Source organism: Cavia porcellus, unplaced genomic scaffold (assembly GCF_034190915.1).
Source record: "Cavia porcellus strain 051 isolate PalLab524CR breed Dunkin Hartley unplaced genomic scaffold, mCavPor4.1 scaffold_1, whole genome shotgun sequence".
Classification (NCBI taxonomy): Eukaryota; Metazoa; Chordata; class Mammalia; order Rodentia; family Caviidae; genus Cavia; species Cavia porcellus.
In genome coordinates, this window is record NW_026947484.1 from 129,207,659 (window position 1) to 129,230,681 (window position 23,023).

The 23,023-nt window shown below is 40.2% G+C and overlaps 1 protein-coding gene across 3 annotated transcripts in view; it reads left to right on the top strand.

Annotated features, from left to right (window-relative positions):
• The first annotated feature begins 612 nt into the window (after positions 1–612).
• Positions 613–23,023, top strand: part of Elapor1 (endosome-lysosome associated apoptosis and autophagy regulator 1) — a 79,278-nt gene continuing 56,867 nt past the window's right edge. For 2 of the 3 annotated variants that reach the window (XM_005007842.4, XM_003479198.5), the window contains exon 1: positions 613–1,047. In XM_005007842.4, the coding sequence (XP_005007899.1) occupies positions 892–1,047 (156 nt within the window). In that variant the 5' untranslated portion in view covers positions 613–891. The remainder of the gene's footprint in view (positions 1,048–23,023) is intronic. The other variant, XM_005007841.4, reaches the window with a different exon arrangement.

The following is a 23,023-nucleotide window of genomic DNA, read 5'->3' on the forward strand; positions in this document are numbered from 1 at the left end:
TAGCTCACAGCTCAGCGGTAGAGCCTGCCGGGCGTGGGCCAGGCTTCCCAGGACTCGGGGAGGACAGTGAGAGAACGGCGAGGTCGGGTGACAGAGGCGCCCACGTGTGGTGCTTGGAAAATCGCCGGGTGATGCAAACTGTCCTTGATATACCCGGCTTAACTGTACAAGGCTTCAGGGTTGACCAGTGAGCGTGACGTCAAAGCAGAGCCTGACTTGGTGGGATGGAAGAAATATCCAGAGCGGGCTCTGGCAGTGGGTGCCGCGTTACTGGGCCACCCTTCCAGAAGACTTTTTGGAGGGTAGAGAGGCCATTTTCATCTCCTTGGTTCACATACAGTGTTCGCGAAATCAGAGGAGCTTAGAAATAGCCTCTGGCCCGGAAGGGCAGTAGAAACGCCAGTTCGTCAGCGGCGCCTCTGCTCGGAGGATACTGTTCACGTGCGCTTCGCGCCCACTCCGGGCGCGCCTGCCCCGCGCCTGCCCCGCGCCTGCCCCGCGCCTGCCCCGCGCCTGCCCCGCGCCTGCCCCGCGCCTGCCCCGCGCCTGCCGGTTGCGCCGGTTACGTCGGTTGCATCCCGGGCGCGCGCACCTTGCGCAGGGCGGCAGCGGTTTCCATAGCAACCCGCAGGTGCGCTGCGGAGGCGCGCGCGGTCCCTGCGCTGCGCGAAAGAGGATGTGGTTGTCAAGGCGACGTGGCTAGGAGGAGAGGACAGAGAGAGGAGGAAGGATGGGCGGCCTTGGTGTAGCCGCAGGGAGGTGACTGAAGCGAGCCCGGCCCCTTGCATCCTCCCCCTGTGTACCTCCCTCCCCTTTTTTTCCTCCTCCTGCCAGCAGAAGCAGCCACCGCAGCACCTGAGCCGTTACTGCCGTTCGGCTCAGGACAACGCGATGACTGAGCCTGGTCGCAGCCACCATCCCTCTGCCAGAGGCGGGGGCAGAAGTGAGAATCGCAAGTCCCAGCTTCTGCACCTCCTGTTCTGGGCTGGGACCGCTTTCCAGGTAACCTGGGGAACAGGATCAGAGGAGCTTCACGCCTGCAAAGAGGTACTGTTCATCCTTCCGATCCGACCCCACTTTGGTCAGAAATATTTTAGATCCAGGCAGAGACCTTGGGCACCCAGGCGCAGTTTTAGAGGCCACGGAGTTTGAATATCTTTGGGGGTGAGGTGTGTGTGTGTGTGTGTGTGTGTGTGTGTGTGTGTGTGTGTGAGAGAGAGAGACAGGATGAGGCTGGCGTCAGGGGGAGGCCAACCCACTGGAAGACTCCTGAAATAGATCACCCTCACAGCTTGGGGTGCTGAGCTCAGCGAGAAAAGTCCCAGCTCCGAGAAGACGAGTGGCCTGGGTCCCTGGACTCAGGAAGAGTAAGGAGAAAGACATGAATTGTTTTCCAGATGCGGTGAAATTACCTGAAAAGTAGTTAGAAAAGATTCTGTACAGAGAGGCAAAATAGAAAGAGGAAAGGAGGGCGGTAAGATAAGGAGTTAGGAAGGCCAAAGAAAGTGGTGGACCCAAGTAGGAATCCTTGTGGCTTTTAATTGGGATTTCAAAAAAAAGCGTGAAGGTGAAGGTGGGAGATGTGTGGACTGGAACTGTAGGAGGCCACCGACTCTCTCCTTGGTATTGAACACCAACCTTCCTTGTAGGCTACTAAATGAAGTGATCTCCTAGTTTTGCCTCCCCTCAGCATGCTTTGTTTGCCGTTTAGCACGTGTTCTACATTGATCCAAAGTGGGAGGAGTTTAACAGAGAATTTTCTGCTATTCTCGTTCTCTGGATTTCTGTTAACATATGCTAGGTCTTTTTAAATGTTTCTAAATTGTTGACAACATATTTCAGATGATAGGTAATAAATATCTTAAAACCAAAAATATCTTTCGAAAATTATTTTTGGAGGGACACAGAAAAGTCTTAAGAATAACAAAATTTAGTAGTTTCTATATTATTAAAATAACAGTATTTGGTTGTGTCCCAAATTTTTTTTTTTAAACGTGCCAGTGGCAACAATAAAATACTTACAGGAATTACCCTGGAGAGGGCAATAAAATTTCTCTTATCTGTGAAATGTGAAAGTTTTCAAAAATACCTTGAGTCTAGCATTGTAAAAGTAATACCCGCCCAAAAGTAGTACCCAATGTCAAATTTAGCTAAGGTTTTGAGAAGCTAAGTCATCAGTATTAACTGGTTAGCAAGAGCAATTCTATCCCATATGGAGTTACATAATTAGTAAGGTGTCTTCAGCACTAGACTGTCTACAACCTAGCAAATTATGAAGGAGAAGTAGAGATTTTTGTGTGGAGATAGATGTTTGACTTGAAAAATTCATGAATATGACAAAACTGACCCTAATTGGTGGGACTTTATGACACGTTTTAAAGGTGGCTGGAAACAGGATGGTTTTGTCAGTTTCTATGGCTCAGTTGCCTTGGTGGCCTGTGATATAATCAACAAAAAAAAATGAGTCCAAGCAAGTTCACTTCTCTAAGAAACACATTGGTGACTGCTGTGTGGAAGATGAGTCTTCCAGATCAAATGCCAGTTCTTGTTGCAAACTTTGTCAACTATGAGAAACAAGAGACATTGAAGACATTTAACAGTTCATATCATCTTAGTTTGGAGAAACGGAAGAATATTGGTATTTAAGATCACTAACTTGGATGAAAATTTTTTCTTTAGTCCTATTCAAATGACTAATATCTGCTTAAGCAAATGGTCCTAGCAGAAATGTGAGCTTGGTGTCATTCAGCACACCAAGATTCCAATCCTGTTGCCAGTTTTCAGATCTGTACATTGGGCTTTCCAGTAAACCTTCAGAAAGGACTATTTTTGGCTTGGAAAAAATACATCTAAACCCAAAATGAAACCATCTCCTTTGTTCAGGTTCTTTTCTAGGACTCTGTACCCCATGTTAGTTTGTAAATGGCGTGGAAGGGCACTCATTGGCTGCAGGCATCAGTAAGCTCTGTTTACACTCTGCTTGAGCAAACAGTGGCTGCTGAACACCTTCGACTCCAAAATAATAGGGAACATAATAAACTCATTATTATGATATTCTTCTCTTGGCAATATGAACTGATCCAACAAGTTTTGGAGCTTCCAACCTCAAGTAGTAGAAAATGAGTTCAATATAGACTAGATCTTTTCTGTTCTTAATCTTCATATGAACTTCTTGTAAACCCATTTTAGGCATTCATGTTAAAGACTTTTACCACGTCAAGGCTGATCCTAATGGCAGTGGTGCTGTTGCAGCCTATCTGTAAAAGCTGAGACATCGCTCTTGATCTAATTAGGAAAAAGAGGTTTAACTGGAGGTCTAAACAGAAGTGGCAAAGAACTGGGAGTTGTGGCATACTGGAATTGTGCGGAGGACTTCGCGTTCCTGTCACAGTTTTATAATAATCAGGGTCACCAGTGAAACTAAACATCCTGTATGATGTTTGTCTTTATGAATCATTTTTAGATCCATACTAATCCAGACTAAATACTGATTGGGAGCCAAAGGTGAGTTTTTCACAGTACAATGTGTCTATGTCAAATGAGAGGGGAACAGAAAACAGCCTTGCCAGGATGTTTCAGTGCTAATTGCTCCCAAAGGGACCTCCTAGCCTATATTAAAAGTCTCAGGGCTTGGGAATCTGATAGACATGAATTGGAATAAAATTTGTTGAATGAGTAACGACTCTGATTTAGTAAGGATGCAAGTCAATTAACTACTGACAGCCTCATTAGTCCTGATCTGTAGAATAGAGATGATAATACCCATGTTACAGGACTGTAGAAAGAATTAAATCAAATTAGATAATGTATGGAAAGTGACTGGTACGTATCCTTGATGGAGTGTAGATATTTATTATGAAATGGTGGGCAGAAAAGTTATGTACACAATGATCTATACATAATGACATAAGGTTAACATGGGATAAACAATGCAGGAACAGTAATAAAGATTAACATGGGGTAAACAGTGCAGAAGTGGCAATAAAGGGGTAGAGAGAAATAGAGTGACAAACATTTATTTGAACAGTTGGCTCCTGACCTGCCGCAGGAATAATCAGTAACATTCATTGGTCAGAGATGAAGAAAGAACTCATCTGGAGGGAGGAGCCTGGCCAAAGTCCTCAGGTAGAATATACAAACCATTCTGAAATGGCAAGACGGCCAACTGGTTGAAATGTGGAATAATGTGGCCAACAATAGAAGACAAGGTTGAGAAGTTATATCCTCAGTAGAGAGTCCCTGAAGGATTTCTGGTTGAGATAGCAGCCTGCTCAGAGTAGATTAGCAATACTAGAAAATAAACAAGGTGGACACAGCCAAAAGGTGAGAGTAGAGATTGGTAAGGGATTGTGATGTTACTTCAGAAGATTTTACTGTTATCAAGGATGAGATTAAAGAGAGGGCTGCACTGAATGGTGGCAGTGAGATAAATGAAAGTTGAAGACAGGACTCATAGGCCAAAGGGAAAGTCAGATGTTACAGCTGATTAAAAGTGTAGGAGGATGGTGAGGGACTCATTGAGACATTTTATCAGGATTTGAGTGAGAGAGTGGTAAGAACTAGAAGAAAAGCAGAAAACATAGCCTTAGAGTGCACACTGATCCCTTTGTCTTTATCACTTCCTTGGGATGAGTTTTAGCAGTAGGTGGGAAAAGGTGTGGAGGCTCTTTGGCAGAGAACCTCCCTGGGCTTTTATCTTTCCTCCTGTATTGCGATCATACATTATTGAGGCTTGAACTCCACAGTTGAAATGGCTAGATGTAAAAAGTAATCAGGAACCCTGGGCTTTCAGAAAATATTTTGCAAAATTAAAAGATTGAAAATGATTCCCATGGTTGGGAGCCATCAAGATAGGATGCTTAAAACACTCCCATATTTGATGAAAGAGGGAAAATTAAAACTCTCCATTTGTCATGCAGTACAAAGAAGAGCAGAATGTACTGTTTTTGTTTGCTGTCAGAGGGAATAAAGGAATAGTTCATTTTTGGGATCAGAAGACATTTAAGAGGTCATTTTGTTTATTTTTCTGACTTAAGTAAGAATGCACTAAAACTAAAACAGACTGGTAGCAATCAGACTTATTTAAAAAGTTCAAAAAATTATAAAAGTGGCACATTTCATTGGTAGACAATAGAAATGTAGGTTAAAAAAGAGAAGATAATAAAACTACTTATAATGCCATCATTCAAACTCATTTTAATGTATACATTTGTGACACAGAGACAGAATAGTGGTACAGAGTGGGGGTGGGTAAAATTAGCTAGGCTGAGCTGTTTCCAACTCCTCCACTGAGTAACTGACTCTGGGAAATTATTCTCCTCATCCTTTGTTTATTTATCTTCAAAATGAGAATCTTGGAGGCCAGGGATCTATTGTAGTGGAGAGTGCTTGCATAGTATGCATGAGATCCTGCTCTGATCCTCAGTAACTTACAAAAAAGAAAATAGTGTTAGCATCCACTTAATTATGATAATGTAACATTAGGCAAGTTAATACATGCAAAGTGCTTAGGCCAGTTCTTGGTACATGTGCATAGTAAGTGCTCTATAACATACCTGACCTAATCAGACTTGTAATAGAAGTATAATTAAAACCGTATTATTATTTTAAGGATGATTCTCTGAAATCATTTCAGTGCATTGAAAAGAAAAAATAAGTAGTCATAAAAGAGATTTTGAGGGGGGCTGGGGGTTTAGCTCAGTGGCATAAGCACCTGCCTTGCAAGCAGGTGGTCGTGAGTTTGATCCCCAGTACCGATAAAAAGGAAAAAGACCAAAAAAAAAAAAAAAAAAAAAAAAAAAAAAAAGATATTTTGAGGAAAAAGTTGGAGGAACTTGGGAAAGAGAATCAGGAATGCATAGTTGTTGAGGCTGGAGCTATGCTGACCCACTGGTGGCCACTAGCCACATGTGACTATTGAGCACTTGAGTGACAAGGGCTGCTGAGGAAATAGACTTTAAATTTTACTTCATTTTAATTAACTGAAATTTAAAATAGATATTCAATTTAACTATTGAAAAACTTTGTGTTTGGAATGATATGGATATATGTGTCTACTTTCTTAAGCATAAATTTTATAAAATCTAATTGGAGATCATTACATATTTCTGATGTAAAGGTAGAGATGTGCTGTAAAGTGTAAAACATACGTTAGATTAAGAAGACCAAATAAAGAATATAAACCATCTCAATAGTGTTTTATACTAATTACATGTAAAATGATAATGCTTTAGGCCTTAACTAACAAAAATGTATTATTAAAATTGGACTTTACCTGTGTCTTTTTAGTCTTATAAATGTGACTACTGAAAAATTTAAAGTTCTAAATGTGAGTCACATTTCTGTGGCACCCTGGAATTAACAGTTGTGTAAGATCTGGCACCAGTCGTTGAAGTTCAGTTCTCCCATTTCAGCCATATTATTTTGGGCAAGATTTTTGCCTCTCTTATCCTCCACTTTTTCATTTGGAAAATGAGGATAATTTAGTTCTTGATGGATTTCTGGGAGAATTAAGCAAGGTAGTGCTTGGCAAAATGCATTTATTACATGTGTGGCTCAGCTCAATAAATGTGCTCATTACTATTTTATGATCAGATTTTAACAGATTTTATAAGATCATCATTTTAAGTCATTAAATAGTCATGTGTGACACTGAGTTAGTGGTGCACTCCCAGAATGACCCTGGCTAATCTCTAATGCTAACCCTTTCACGTTAATCACCTGCTTTAGGTCCATCCCTTTTTGCCTTTCACCTTAGTTCTTCCCTCTTTGGAGACATTCATCTTCCCCGTCTACTGAGCCATTCCTACCAACTTCAAATGTCTTATTATTTCTCTTATCCTAAAACATAAAAATAAAGGGTTGGGGATATACCTCTGGGGTAGAGCATTTGGTTAGCACAAATGAGGCCTTGGCTTTGACTCTCAGCAGCATGCACACACGTTTGTACACACACACACACACACACACACACACACACACACACACCTTGTTAGTCCTCGTGGTTGTCACTCTATTTAGCTGCTCCTGTAGCAAAAGCCTTTGAAAGCCTGTATCTTATATTCCAAGCAACTACTGTGAAGACAATGCACAATATAATAATCATTTAGTCTACTATCTTGTTTTAAAATTTTTTATCAATTTCTTATTATCCTGTTTTGAAACTCTATATCATTGTTTTTATATTTGTTTATTTTTCCCTCTTTAAAATAAAGTTTAAAAAATAAAAAATACAAAGAAAATCTTGCCTATAATCACTGTCTCTAAATCTCCCTCCTTTCTCTCTCGAATAAATTCCAGGTTAGTCTTCATTCCTACTGCATGAATGTTGTTTTCCATACTTTAATATTTAGTCTGTGGATATCTTTTTGGATTAGATGAGTTTCCTGGATTCAACAGATTGTTGCATTCTGTTTTTCAATCCAGTCTGCCAGTCTGTGTCTTTTAGTTGAAGAGTCGAGGGTGTTAACATTGAAAGATATTACTGAGATGTGTTGATTATTTACATTCATTGCCTTCTTTGTATCTCTTGATATATCCTTTATTTTTGTTTTCCTGATGTTTATTGTTGCTGTTTATTTATTGACCTCACTAGTTTCCTATGTCTTTAGCAGTGTCCAATTCAGTGTTTCTGTTTATATTCTTAAATATTTTTTTCTAAAGCTGGTTAGCATGCATACATCTTCTGAGCTGGTCTTTTTCATGGAAATACGTTATTTCTCTTTTTTTTTTTTTTTTGGTACTACGGATCAAACTCATGACCTTGTACTTGCCAGGCAGGCACTTATGCCACTGAGCTATATCCCTAGCCCCTTTTCCATCTGTTTTGAAGAATAGTTTTGTTAGGTGAGTTAAACTGCATTGCAAATTATTTGTTCTTCAGGTGAAATTATTCACTACAAGTTCTTTAAGTGGTTTGTGTGTGTGTGTGTGTGTGTGTGTGTGTTTGTTTGTTTTTGTTTTTTGTCATTTTTGAGACTGGGTCCTTGCTATGTAGTTCAGACTGGCCTTGAACTCACTTTGTAGCCCGGGTTGATCTCTGTCTCACAAGGATCTTCCTGCCTCAGCCTCCCAAATGCCAAACGCCCAATTTTAGGGTTTGTATTTAGAAGTCTGCTGTGATTTAATTAGTTTACCTTTTTATGTGAGTTTTTGTTTTTCTCTGGCTGCTTTACAATTTTTTTGGATGTCTAGAAATTTAATAAAGATATTCCTGGTGAACTTCTTTTTCCAACATAATTGTTTGTTGTTCTATAAGTATCACTCATATTTTAAATTCCTTTCTTATATTTGGGGACGCTCCTTCCATGATTTTTTTTGTGGGGGTGGGGGGGCTGGGGATCGAACTCATGACCTCACGTTTGCCTGCCAGGCACTTATGCCACTGAGCTAAATCCTCAGCCCATCTTCCATGCTTATATCATGTAAGTATGTTAGTAAATCCATTTGTACTGTCATAAAGTTTTTCTCTAACGCTCATTAGTTCTAGATTGTTCTACTTGTTATCTGGTAACTGCTGAATACTCTTCTCTTGTTCTCTTATTTTCTTTTTAGCTTCTTTGAGCTCTTTGTCATAATTCACTATTTTGTCTTCAATATCAGACACTCTGTCTTCACAATAATCATTTTATAAAATGCATAAATTTCATATAGTTTTTTATTTCATATATATCTGTCTGATACCTTTTTTTTTGTACTGGGGATTGAACTCATGACCTCATGCCTGCCTGACAGGCACTGTGCCACTGAGCTATATCCCTGGCATATCTGATATCTTTTAAAGGATTACATATTCTTGTTGAATTTGTCATTCAAATTTTGAACTTTTTTGGTTAGCTTATCCAGTTTTTTACCTGTTTCCCCAAAATTCACCAGCAGCATATTGAATGAGATTGCTGTAAATTTTCAGTTCATTTCCTCTTTGAATTCATCTATTTTCTTCATCCCTTCTATGAACCTTTCATAGATTTCTGTACATGGTATTTGTTTTCTTCTCCTTTGGTGACCCCTTGCTCTGCCTTGGGAGGGTTGAGGGGGCTCATCCAAAGATCTTCTATTTCCTTGTTCTTTAATTCTCCTTTTTTTATTTGTTTGTGATTATATATAACTGCAAAAAAATTACATATCACCCCCTCTTTTTTCCTCTCCTTTTTTGTGGGGGAGGGGGACATTACTGAAGGTTGAGGACTGGAGAAGTGAGGAGAATGTGTAGCTTATGTAGAGATTTGTAGTAAGATGTTGTCTTCCCATGAGTAATTTTCAACTTGTATGTCTAGTCTTAGCCCCTATCCTGTTTTGCTCAAAGAACTACTCCTGCTTATAATAGCAGCCACAAATTCAACCTTATACCATTTCTATATGGTAGTCCTTGCAGTTATATTTCCCCACTTGGTCTATTCTCCGTGGAGTTTATTATGGCAGTTTATTATTTTCATTCTGCAATAAGGCAGGTGTCACGGGGTGGGGAGAATGAGAGGTAGTTAGATGAGGAGTGTTAGACACTAAGGAGGAGTTTGAAAGGGGACAGTGGTAAATGAGAAGAAAAGGGTGATTTGGGGAGTGATTTTATTAGAGTACTTTTAGTAGAGTTGAAAGGTTAGTATTGAGAGTTTTCACAAGATAGTTTGTGAGGACAAGGGCCAGACCAGGGAGATGGGGTTTATTTTGATTGAGGAAAGCTATTTAGCATTGGAACTTGCTGACAGGGAGGACAATAAGCGAGGGTCAGATATGGTAGAGCCCAAGTCTTAGGTTAGCAAGGATCAAGAGTAATACTAGAAAAGATAGGAGTTACTGTGAAGGAGCTAAGTACGGGGAATTTAAAAACTTGCGAGGAGGAGTTTACATGTTTGGAGAAAGAATAAACAAACATGTTAATAATTATTGTCTTGGGGTGAAGAAACTAGATAGGGGGCTAGACACCTATTAAATCAGAGTCAATAAAAACAAATATACAAAAGTAACAACCTAATAAACACAGAAAACCATATAAGAACATAATATAGCCCCACACTACTAAATAAATCAAGAAACCCACTAAATCTAAACCTGTAAGATGTTTCATGGAGCACAGATTGAATAGCCAGGGAGACACTGCAGATGTGATTCCCAAGTGGCTTCTTTGCCAGAGTGTGAATGCTCACACCTCAGTAACTCTTCTGATCCCTCCACACAGTACTGAAACTCACTCCGACTCAGGAGGTCGTCGGTCAGATTGCAGGCATTCTTGCAGAGTCTGATCCAGTTGGAGTTCTTGGCTTGGGAACTCGTACTGACTCTCTCCTCATCGCATCTCTAGGTGCGATGTAGACTTAGCAGACAGGTTCACTGGCATGAAATTTTCCAGATTCAGTATTATTCCTACGCAATCAAATCAGCTGTATCAATGGCAGGCTAATCAGTTACAGTGTATCTATCAGGGATATTGAGAAATAATATACCACAAGACTGTGTTTTGAGTCTGTCTTTAACCTAGAGAAGGAATCCACAGTTGCAGTGTAAACATCCTAACAACTCAAGTTCTTAACTCACAGTAATGTGCACAGTAAATGTGATGGCTATGTCTCGTTTAATGGTGAAAAGCGGCATTCAGCAATAATTTTATAGAATCGGGTATCTAAATCCTAGTAGAGGGGACCAGATAATGCCAGAGGGAGAAAGAGAAGAGAAAAAGGGAAAAAAATTTTGTTAAAGTCCTCCACTCTGTGATATTGGAAGAGGAAATAGAGAGGGGGCAAAGGATCCTAATGATGGTAAAGATATGCTATGTATTTAGAAGGGGATAACGGAAAACCAGGTACAAAATTGGTAGTGAGAAATGGGAATGGGAAAAGATTCTATGACTGATATAAACATTGGGAGAAGGTTAAAGGGAGACAAGAGAAAAGGGAAAGAGGAAAGAAAAGAAAACTTGACAGTGAGTAAGGCACAGGACAAAGAAGTCAGGCAGAGAATTATAGATAAACACAGGGGGGATATAAGAGGGCAAGAGAGAATTCCCTCATCCTCTGTAAACTATACTGGGAGGAGAAAGGCAAGAGGAAGAGAAACACAAGTAAAACAAAAAAGGGATAAAATAATGGAATGAAAGCATAGAGAAAATGTACAGAAGGAGGAAAACAGCAAAGAATAAAAAAAGTTAAAAGTAAAATAAAAATGAAAAAGTAATACAACCAAATAAAGAATAATAAACTAAAGATTTTTTTTCTTTTTGCTTGTTGTTTTTGGTACCTGGGATTGAACTCATGACCTCACACTTACCAGGCAAGCACTTACACCACTGAGCTAAATCCCTGGCCCTAAAATGAAGTTTTCTATTGTATTGGATGTGTGGATCTTTTCCTCACTTAGGTATAAGGAGTGGAGCTCTGGCCAAGATACATCTGTCCATGCTGGAAGTCTAAGGTGGCAGCTCCCAGAAGGATGCTAGAGGGAGAGACCTACTTACAGTGAGAATGTGGTGTCAGTATAAGTTTCCATCCCCATGTGACTCTGAACTTGGCCTCTGACTGCAGGAGCTGGACCTGTGTTCTCCAGCCCTTGCTTTCAGGGGGACTCCTCCAAGTCTGCTCTTCAACTGCAGGCTGTCTCCCATGACTGTCTTTTCCTCATCTACTCTGGGAGCTTGGCAATCAACAGGTTGCTCCAACAGGATGCTCTGGGACCCAGTTTTAAACAGCCATTTCCTACAGTGATGTTGCTGCCAGCTCTGCTTCTTGACTGTAGCTTCAAGCACTTGTTACTCACCAACTGCTGACCATGGAAGGCTCTTCTGGGAGCAGCATCCTGTGCTCTCTCCCATTTCTGACTGCAGGTGATTCTCCTGCCGCGGTTCTCCAGTCCCCCATGAGCAAAAAGTCTTTAGTTTCTCTTTGTTTCCTAATTGGCGGCTAGCCAGCTACTGTTGGTGGTGCTGCGTGCTCTCTCCTTGGTGTGATCTACTTTTTCTGTGTCACTCAAACCTATTTTCTTCTCCTCTGTCACTTCCCTCGTGGTTCCCAGATAACTCCCACTCATTTTGATTCCTCTCCCAGCTGCTGCTTTCCAGGCTATAGACACTTTGCCTTGGAGAAGCTGAGGTGCTGGTACTCACTACTCTGCCATTTTGGGAAAATCCCATAATTTATTGTTAAATGACTTCAGAGGTAGAGACTCAGTGAATATTGTGTCCCCTTTAAAGTTGTGTATTGATACCTAATCCACAACACAGTAATGTAAAGAGTTGGGACACTGGAGAAGTGACTGGGGCTTTGTAATTAGTGACCTTATAACAGAAGAGCAAGGATGCTTATTTGCCCCATCTTCCTTGTGAAGACACGTAAGACATCACCATTAATGAGGACTGGTCCTCACTAGACATTCAGTGTACTCATTCCTTGATCTTGTGCTTCCCATCTTTCAGGCTGGGAGCAGTAAATTTCTGTTGTTATTAATTGTCTAGTCCAAATCTATTTTGTTATAGTAGTTTAAACAGATGAAGATGGTTATTTTAGCCCCAGACATGCAAAGTTAGGTCTTAACTGTAGGTCTACCCTTCCTTCATAAATGATGTCCTTTATTCAGAGCTCTTGACAGTCATGTTTATCTAGAGATTTACAGCTTTCCTCAGTTTTCAGTAATTTGTAATCTGATGCATTCCAGATTGAATGGATTTCTTCTATTTTGGAAGCTGAATGAATTTACTCAAACTCAGATCACTCATTGCATGAAATCTGTGTAAAAGCAACCAAAGGGATGGGTTTTCAGAAATTGGTAGCATTTTAAGGTCTCAAGGTGTCATCTTTAGGGAAAATAGAAGTCCTACTAGCAGATAGTAGCTAGAACTGTAGCAGATAGCTACAGTTCTCTGCTCCATTAGCTTAGGGCCTTAGTTGCTATAAAGACTCCAGGAAATGTCCTAAGGACATAGCTAATTCTTGTATTCAGATTCATTTACACTTTAGGGTTTTCCTTTTGTATTAGTCGGTGCTTACTAGGGGAACATTTAATGCAATATACAAACATACAGGTATTTACAAGATAGGCTTTCAATAGTCACCCACAGTCAGGTAGAAAAGAATGCAGAGCATCTGTCTGTGTTCTGTAGATCTGAAGGAAGGTTGAAGGCCTGGAGCTCACTGTAGTGTCCCATGTGAATCTGTATCAGGAGACTGAAAGGTCTGTGCTGGAAATCAGGAAACAACCTCAAAAGTGAGGTAAACACTGGAGCTCCTCTGAAGAAACAGAAGCGGGCCTTCCTTCTTCGTTTCTCCTTTATACCATTCAGGTGACAAGCCTGTCACCCTTCTGTCTCCCATAAATTCCCTCAGCCACACTCAGAATTATGCTGATCCAATTTAGCTGAGTGTTTCTTACTCAAGTTCACACAATCAGTTAACTATCACATCTTTACATTAAGATGAATCCTAAAATTACAGGCTTAATGGGAACAGCCTTAATGCTATTTTAGATGCTAGAGGAACTAACTTGTGAATGAAAGACATTACCAAAAAATGTACAACTCTTAAGAAATTTAGATAATTTCTAGAAATACAGATCTTGTTCATACTCTGATGGTTCAATAGTGGAGGTTTTCTTCACATTGGTACTCCTTTTGTTTTTTGAGGCAGGGTCTTGCTATATAGTTTTGGCTGGCCTTGACCAGGCTGACCTTGAATTTGTGATGATTCTCTTGCCTCAGCCTCTGAATTCTGGGACTACAAGCATGTGCCACCATACCCAGTTTGTATTTCTTATTTTAAAGGGTAATGTTAACTAGAGAACCTTATGTTCTTAACCCAGATAAGCATGTCCTGCACAGATACCCTTTCAGTTAGATAAAAGAAAAATGAAAGGAAGAAAGAAAGAAATTGCATCAGTTTTACTTCCCACTAGCCTTGTACTCCCTCTTCTCATATCCTCAGCAATGCTAACAGTACCTTAAAACTGATAAACTAATAGGCACTGTGCCCCAAATTCCTTTCATTTTTATTTTACCAATATCTGAGAAAGTCTACATGTACCAAGGACCCCACCTAGTGATCCCAAGTGACTTCAGAGCATTTCTACAAGTTATTGCTGCTCCCAAGAGGAGTTTTCTGGTTCCTCAGCCTCTGGCTTCTGTTCCCTTATGTATTATACATTCGCTTTTTAACCTTACACCAACCTAGATACACAGTATAGTGCTTCTTAGTGTGCTCAGAATTTATCTCCACACAAACACTCCAAGCAACACTGTGACTAATATGATACTCAAGAGCAAATGTTCTCTTCATTGAAGATTTTTTCCAGGAAAATGGAAGTTGAAAGGGTTTTGGCCCAGACCGGACACTGTAGCCAGAAAAAGCCTCAGCCGGAACCAGGGAGCTCCTACCTCCCCCGCCCCTGTAACTCTATCTCCCCCCACCCTTAGGGATCTACCCCTGGCACCAAATGTGTGCCAATGAAATACCTGTGCATCTCTAATGGCCCTAGGGTACTACCCTAAGATTAGGCTACTTATAGACCCCCCACGACACGTGTCCCAGGAGAGATCGCAGGACTCCAGCTGTGGGGTGGGGAGGGGTGGGGTGTCGGTCGTCTCTCTCCGTGTTCTCAGAATAAGGGCCTCTTTTGTTTTATACTTTACATCTTTTGGAAATAATCCTATCATTTGTAATCCTATCAGAAGTACTGCACATAAATAATATAAAAATCTATATACAAACAAATGCAGTGGATGCATATTACCAACAAGACAATTAGAAGACAAAAGGGTGAAGAAACGTTTATTCCATGTAGCAAATAAGGACAGCGCTGGGGGTGGCTCTGAGAACAGTGTCTTACTGAACACATGAGGCAAAGTGATTTTATTGGGAAGACTCATGCATATTCACACTGCTAGAGACAGACATATCCCTGAGCACTCTCAGTTGGAGACCATGCTTTTTCATACACATTTCTTCAAAAATGGCAGATTTAAATGCCCTTCTGGTGGATAATGTAGCATTATGGTGATATTACAATGAGCACGAAGTACTCTAGACCTTCCAGAAGATTGAATCAATAATAACTTTGGCTCGTTTTAACTATTTCCTTGACCTTCTGTTGTGGCCTATCTTACTTTCTCATTGTCAAGACAAAATATCCAACAGCCACAAGTTAAAGCATAAAAGTTTATTTTAGCTCAGTTTTTAAGGGTTTCAGTCCACAGTTGGCTGGCTCCAAGGCAAGGCCACACGGTGGAGGGACAGCCCAGAAAATGAAAGTACATGGTATGGCAAGCAGGAAGTAGCAAGCCTGCCTTCATTTCCCCTTTCTATTCCATGTGGGCTACAGGTCTATTGGTTAATGTTACCTACACCTAGGGGGGTTAGTTTTCAATAAATCCATTCAACCACACCCCGAACTATGCTAAACCAATTAGTGGACTAATCCACTACCATACACCCTTAATCTCAGCATCAGGCACCCACGATCCAGCCACCTCTCAAAAACCACACTTTAAGCACATGAGGCTTGGTGAGGGGGAGCATCTAGTTATAAGCCTTAACAGGGCCTTCTCGGCAACAATAAAACAAAGCGACAAACGGGGGTTTAGCTCAGCAGCACAAGGCAAGGGCAAGGCAAGGTTGTGAGTTTGATCCCTGGTACCAAAAAAACCCCAAAAAAACAAAAAACAAAAAACCCACAAAGCAACAACAACATCATTTGAAGAGATGTCACCATCCATTTGAGGAGGCAGAAGCTTCTTTTCCTGCAAACATAGGAACCTACAAGTTCCTGCCTAGCAGCAAACACCTGTAAATCATTTTATTTTCTCAGATGCCTCTTAGCTCTCTCCCTTGCAGGATCTGCTTTACTGATTTTGAGTAAAAACTGTCCACCGTGGCCCAAGCGACACCCAGCCTTCCTCCTATTTCTCCACCGCAGTGGTCCTGGGGGAGAAGTTTATTTAGCTTGAAAAGCTGAGTTGATGATCACAAGAAAGCAGCCCAGCTCCCTTGTAGTTATAAATTTAGTGAAGTATTGTGGAAAAAAAAGGGAGAGGTGTAGTGAGAGAAAATTGCAAGGAGATTTAATTTAGATAGGGAGGTGAGTGGGCCTCTCGGAGGGGTGAGCTCCTGCTGTGACCTGAGGCTACATGAGTCTGGCAGGCGAGAATGAGGACATAGGCGCACAGGCAGGAAACGACCGGTACCGGGGGACGGACAGATGGCTGCTGAGGCTGAACCACATAATCTCACTCTTGTGAAATGAAAATGCGTGTTCCCAAACCAAGATTTCAAAAGCTATTAAAAGAGGATGTAAGATTTTAAAGTGTGGGGCATGGGTTTTCTTTTAAAATTGTTATAACTGATTTATAAAAATACATGGTGATAATTCACATTTGGTGTGTGTTCTACATAACGTTAACTTCTGTATCAGCTCATTAGTCCCACAGTAACTGTGAGGTCGGCACTAATCATATATCGCCTCTACCCACCCCTCTCTTTCCTACATTGTTGCTCGGTATCTTTGCCTTCTGATAAATACGTTACTTTTGTAGCTATGCGTGCATGCACACACATGTATTTTTGTTTTTGTTTAGTTTGATTGTTTTGACACAAGGTCTCATTGTATAGTTCAGGCTGGCCTTGAACTCACAGCAGTCTTTTCTGTTTCAACCCTCCCAAGTGCTGGGATCCCAGGTGTGGGGCAACACACCTGGCAGAGGGCCAGCGTTCTTGTATGCTTTATTCATTCATTTCTTTGTTCATTTCCAATGCCTGTTACACAGTAGGCACTTCAAAATTTCCTGAATGAACTGTGGCTTTGTAGGTGATGAAACTAGGAAGGTACAGACTGATTAGCCTGTCCAACGTTACTCACCTATTAAAAAGGGCAGGAACTCAAGCAACGAACCTTGTAGCCATGAGCTGCTTGCTTGCATTCCTGCCACAAATCCAAATAGTGTAAAATCGTATAAACTGAAAAGTTAATGATTTCCCTCCGTCCCTCCAAATCCCCAAAAGCTAACCTCTGTCAATATGTCAAATCCTCCACCTCAGCCCCACAGTGGTATACACCCATTACTCGGGGTAATCCCAGCCACTGGGGGGCTGAGGTGGAGGATTCCAATTCAAGCCCAGTTGGGGCAAAATAGACTCTGCACAATAAAATATGAAGAATAGATGCATCAACGTATTGACAGAAATAGGTCAAGTAGGTAGCACAGATATTTTTCCCCTCTTACGACTAGAGATTGAATTCAGGGTCGTTACACTGATTACATGCCCAGCCCTCTTTTGAGAGGGAGTGGAGAGTCTCAATAATCTGCTAAATTGCCCAGGCTGGACTCCAGTTTGTAGTCCTCCTGCCTCAGCTTCCCAGACTGTTGGAATTACAAGTGTGTACAACCACACCTGGATAGCAAGGGCTTTTAAAGACTTCATCGGCCAGATCACAGCTGGTGAGGCTTTGGCTGTGAAGAAGCCCACGAGAGCTCACTGTGCCTAAGAATTAGGGAGACAGGGAGGGTCAGGCCCAAGAGCCTGATGATTTTAGGAAGCTATCAAGCAGATAGATAGTGGCTAATTCAGCCAACTTTCCTGAAAAGTCAAACCCACAGCTTTGTGCATTCTGTACTGGGTTTCAGCAAGTGATAAAAACTGAGCTGCTTGACACATTTCTTTAAGTGCTCTTTTTATGGTGTACCAGATAAAGAACAGATAATTATAGTCCTTGTGTGACAGCTACTGAAAAAAAAATACATTTTTCATACTCCCTGGGATTTCCACTTTTCAAATTCCTTTAAGTTTGAAAAGTTTTAGATGAGGTTATCATCTATTTTTTAACCTTCAATTTGTCATGTATCATTAAAGGCATTTTTAAAAGAACTACAAAACAATGCATTATGAATTTAAAAAAAAACAGATTGAGTTTCATAGGCCTAGAAAATGGTTTTCTAAATCCATATATAAAATAAAAAAAGAATTGACATAAATTATAATAACCTTGCATGGTAATTGGAGTGTCCCTCTATTCAGCCTATGCAAAATGATAAAAGCTATTTCTGAATTAGAAAAGACACTGAAATTGGCCAGCTTGCTGCTTAAAACTGATTGAACCCCAATCACATAAAAATTTTAAAAATGACCATGAGGAAGCCCCTAAAAAAAGATATAGGGACAAAAATTGTATTTGTTTGCCTTGCTTGTTCAAATTCTCATAGGAACAATTCTGTCACAGTTAGCATTTGAGGAAAGTTAGGTATATAAAGTACTCAATTAACTTTTCAATACAAATTTTGAATTAATAGGTCAACTTACTTTCCCTGTAAAAAATATTTACAGTATTTGTGCTAGCACTTGCATTAAGAAATACAATTGTATGAATCCTTGTAAAAGAAGGGACCGTGCCAAAAATGGAATAAGTAAGAGAGAAGCAAGAAGTCAGAAGAGGACAACTATTAAAAAAAAAGAGGGCGCATTTTAAAAAGAACATACACAAGAGTGTTATAGTTCTAGAATATCCAAAAGACTATCCTTAATTCTTCACTAGCTAATTTTTCTCATGTTTAGAGAGATTCCTATAAGATTTCAGGGGACTTTTTAAATTTTTAAAATAGTGATCTAAGGGCCTTCACACTGAGCTACATCTCCAGCCCTTTTTCTTTTTTCTTTTTCTTTTTTTTTTCTTTTTTGTCTTTTTCCTTTTTATAGGGTACCAAGGATTGAACTCACGACCGCCTGTTTGCAAGGCAGGTGCTTATGCTGCTGAGCTAAATCCCCAGCCCCCTCTTTTTCATTTTTTGAGATGGGCTTGCTAAGTTGTCCAGGCTGAGCTTGAACTTGTGATCCTCCTGCCTCCCCCTCCTAGCGTGCTGATATTACAAACATGCACCATAAAGTCCAGCTGGGACTGTGTGACTCTGACTGCCTTCAGTGTAAGCAGTTACTTATATACTTTCCTTTTAGTGAGCTAATGAAAGTGGGACATGACTGGTCATGAGAAGATAAAGGTGGTATCACACAGAGTACACAGGTGCCCAGGAACTTCTCTGCAAGAGGAGATATTTCAATTTTTAGATACCCTCAATGCCTAAATTTTTTTTAAAGTCATCAATATAGTCCCACTTATTAAAATCTTAATTTTTTTACTTGGAGAACTGAGGCCCAAAGGCATCAACAGGTTTGTCCACTCTTCTCTGAGTGCTATCATATGAGCATAAAGTTGAAATTTCATAAAATGCTGGTTGAGGGTGGAAAATCCAGTCCCAAAGCATCCTTGCCGGCTGCTTACAGTACCTGGGTAATGTTTATCCTCAGGTGGGTTAGAAACTTTCTGGCAATGAGATACCATTTGTAATAGAAACCTATACTATTGGAGATACAGTGTTTGTTTTGTTTGAGGTTTTTGTTTTTTGTTTGGTTCTTTCTTCTTGAGACAAGGTCACACTCCGTAGTTCAAGCTGGCCTTGAACTTGTGGTAATCCTCCTGCCTCATCCTGCTGAGTGCTGACATGACAGATGCGTGTTACCATACCTAGTCAGAAAAAAAAAATATATATATATATATACATATATATATTTTTTAACATTAACTTTTTTTTTTTATCTGTACCGAGGATCGAACTCAAGACCGCCTGCTTGCAAGGCAGGTGCTTATGCTGCTGAGCTAAATCCCCAGCCCCAGAAAAAGTATATTTTAAAAACATTTTAGTTGTTAATTCCTTAGCATTTTGAAACAAAATTTTCATAATTTCCTCCTTAAGTTTGAGAGCCCAGATAGATCCAAAACCATCTCTTTAAGTGCTCTAAACGATATAACTGCATGTATATTTAAGTGTATAAGATAGATAATGATATTACTGAGTTTTGTTGGATCATTGAACAGAACTGTTTGCAGTCTCACTGTTGGAATGTCCACTTTATAAGCTTTAATTTTGTAACTTGAACAAGTATTTCTAAGATGACAATATGTAATCCATTAACTAGTGATTTCCTACTGTTTATTTTTTCTGTAAATCTGTATAACTTGTACCCTTTCTCTGTTTTTTTTTCTTTTTCTCCTTAAATAAAATAAAAAAAAACATCTCTTTGTATCACTCTGCAAGTTCAAGAATAGTAATCACATAGAAGTCCACTTCCTAGCTTATAAAATACAAGGAATCATTAGTTTCTTAAAGATTTAATTAAGTTAGAAACTTAGACCCTATACATTTAAAGACATCTACCTGTGGCTCATTCGGGGATATGTTTAAGAAAATAATGTAGGCCCAGGGGTTTAGCTCAGTGACATCAGCACCTACCTGGCAAGTGTAAGGTCGTATGTGAGTTTGATCCCTGGTACCAAAAAACAAAAAACAAAAAAAGAAAATAATGTAAGATAAATCCCTAGTGGTCTTTGTAATAAGTATAAGAAAGTTCAAAAAATTTTCCCTAAGATATTATGTGAATCATTATGACACAGAAATGGGTATAGCTACTAGAAAGGCATCCTGAAGAAATTTTGGATATTTTAGAACTAGAACTTCTTAAAAAAGAAATTCCACAGATACCTGTCACTCAGTTCAGAGGAAGGAATTACTTGAGCCCAGTCAGGAGGGTGTCTGGAATCCAAGTATCTGATTCAGGGAAAGAAATACTTTTTCCTCTGACACAAGGAGCTTCACATTTATGAGATATACAACATGACTGGCCACTTGATGGCCCCTATATTTCTGATATTCATTTCTTCCACCCCATATACTTGTTTTTCATCCTTCTTTGGAATATTGGTAAATTCTGTTCAGGCAAGCACCTGGCTCTAGAGAGCAAATCCACCAGTGTACTTCCTATTTGAAAATATCAATTTCAGATTCCCTCCGGAAGTCATGAGCTATTGGGGTTTCTTTTTTCCTACCAAATACTTACCTTGTATTTCTCTTGTATTTTAAAATCTTAATCCTGGGGCTGGGGGTTTAGCTCAGCGGCATAAGCACCTGCCTTGCAAGCAGGCAGTCGTGAGTTCGATCCCTGGTACCGATGAAAAGGAAAAAGACAAAAAAAAAAAAAATCTTAATCCTCTGACTTTAAAATAATTTCTTACTAAGGATTTACTGAATGTGGCAGACTGAAAGAGACACTGAAGACTTACATGCTATGAGACCACACCCTTGGAACATGCAGCCTTCAGGGAAGAAACAGTCACATGCAGCCACACAGAGGCCAGGTGAATGATGGAATGAGGTCAGATAGGTGCAGTGGGCACAGCACCAGCCCCGAGAGAGGGCTCATATCTGAGACTATGCATGCTTTGCTGGCTGTGAGACTTGGACGGACTGCTGATTCTCAGCATGTCCTTGAGCAAAGGGGTTTACCACATTTACCTTGCAATTTGAAAGAATATTGTGAAAATGAGAAATGAGACTTGCACAGTGGTTGGTTGTATTAGTTCCTAAGACTGCTATAATAGAATACCATAAACTGGGTAGCTTCAAACAACTTGAATTTATTTTCTTACAGGTCCTGGAGGGTAGAAGTCACAAATCAAAGCCTCAGCTGGGCTGTGCTCTCTGTGGGTCCCTTAGGGAAGAATACTTCCTTGGCTCTTTCTAGCTGCTGGCAGTTGCTGGCTTCCCTTGGTATTTCCTGTCTTGCAGCCACATCAGTCTGCCTCTTACTTCATTGTTTCACTGTGCTCTTGCTGTGTAGCTCTCTGTCTTCACAGGGTAAAAGGATACTGGTCGTTGAATTTAGGGCCCATCTTAAATCTCATATGTCCTTGTCTTAAATAATTATATCTGTAAAAATACTCTTTCTTGTGTACATGTCTAAGTGTATAGGATTGATAGCCATAATACTTAATTTTTGTTGGATAGTTGAACAGAACTGTTTGCAGTCTCCCTGGTTGAAATCCCATTTATATGTTCTACTTGTGTACCTTGAACAACTATTTATAGGGGGACAATATGTATACATCAGCTAGTGATTTATTACTCTTTATTACTTTTCTTTGAAAGTATGTACTATTTCTGCCCATTTTGTATTTTGTTTCGTCTTTCTTTAAATAAAAAAAGAAAAAATACTGTTTCTAAGATTACATTCTGAGATCTTTGGTGGGCATGAACTTTGAGTGGAAATATATTCAGTACACCAGTGTAAGATTTGTAGTTAACAAATGAATGGTTATCACGTGCTAAAATGCAAACAAGCAGATGAAAAATTACTTGTGTGGGCTGGAATGGTTAGGCAGAGCTTTAGAAAAGAAGTAAAGCACATTTGGGGCTTTGAAGAGTGGTAAAGCTTAGATAAGAACAGGAGACCTATGGTCTATTTGGGGGGAGAGAACAGCATATTGATATTTTAACAATAGTTATCAACTTGTAAAGTAGGCTACTAGTAAGATAGAAAAGTAATTGTTTCCTGAATGGAACTTGATGGTCGTTGAAATATAGTATATTTTATTTTTAAAAATCTGAGTAATTTCCTTTGTCTCAAATTGAAATAGCAGGCGATATGTTTAATTACGATCTTTTTTTTTTTTTTTCTTTTTCCTTTTTATCAGTACCGGGGATCAAACTCCGACTGCCTGCTTGCAAGGCAGGCGCTTATGCCGCTGAGCTAAATCCCCAGCCCCTAATTACGATCTTTTAACCGTTACAGAAGTTGGCACTGCTCAGAGTAGGAGGAAAAGCCCAGAAGGCTTGTTCATCAGAAGGCATGAAATAATGAAATGGCAAAATTTGTCCTGTTTCCTCAGGTGACTGATAAAAAAAGCAGAATGATCATCTGAGGCCTTCCTGAAAATTAGGAAAAATTTGCATCCTGCCTTAAATTCTTCCATCAGATATTACATTTGGACCCAGGCCGTTTCTGCTCTGGCAGAATCTGAGGTGCTAATGGGGAGTCAGTTCTAGTTCTGGGTGTCCCAAAGGAGCCTTTGCATTTGCTGTTTTGAGGGTTTCGTGTGGGGTGGTCTGGAGGGGTGCAGGAGTTTATCTCGTTGTCAGTGCCCTGTGTTTTGTGGATGATGAGTGGAGGGGCAAGGGCTCTCTCTTGGCTATTTTTGTGCCCTGCAAAGGAGTGTTTTATATCCTGTGTGG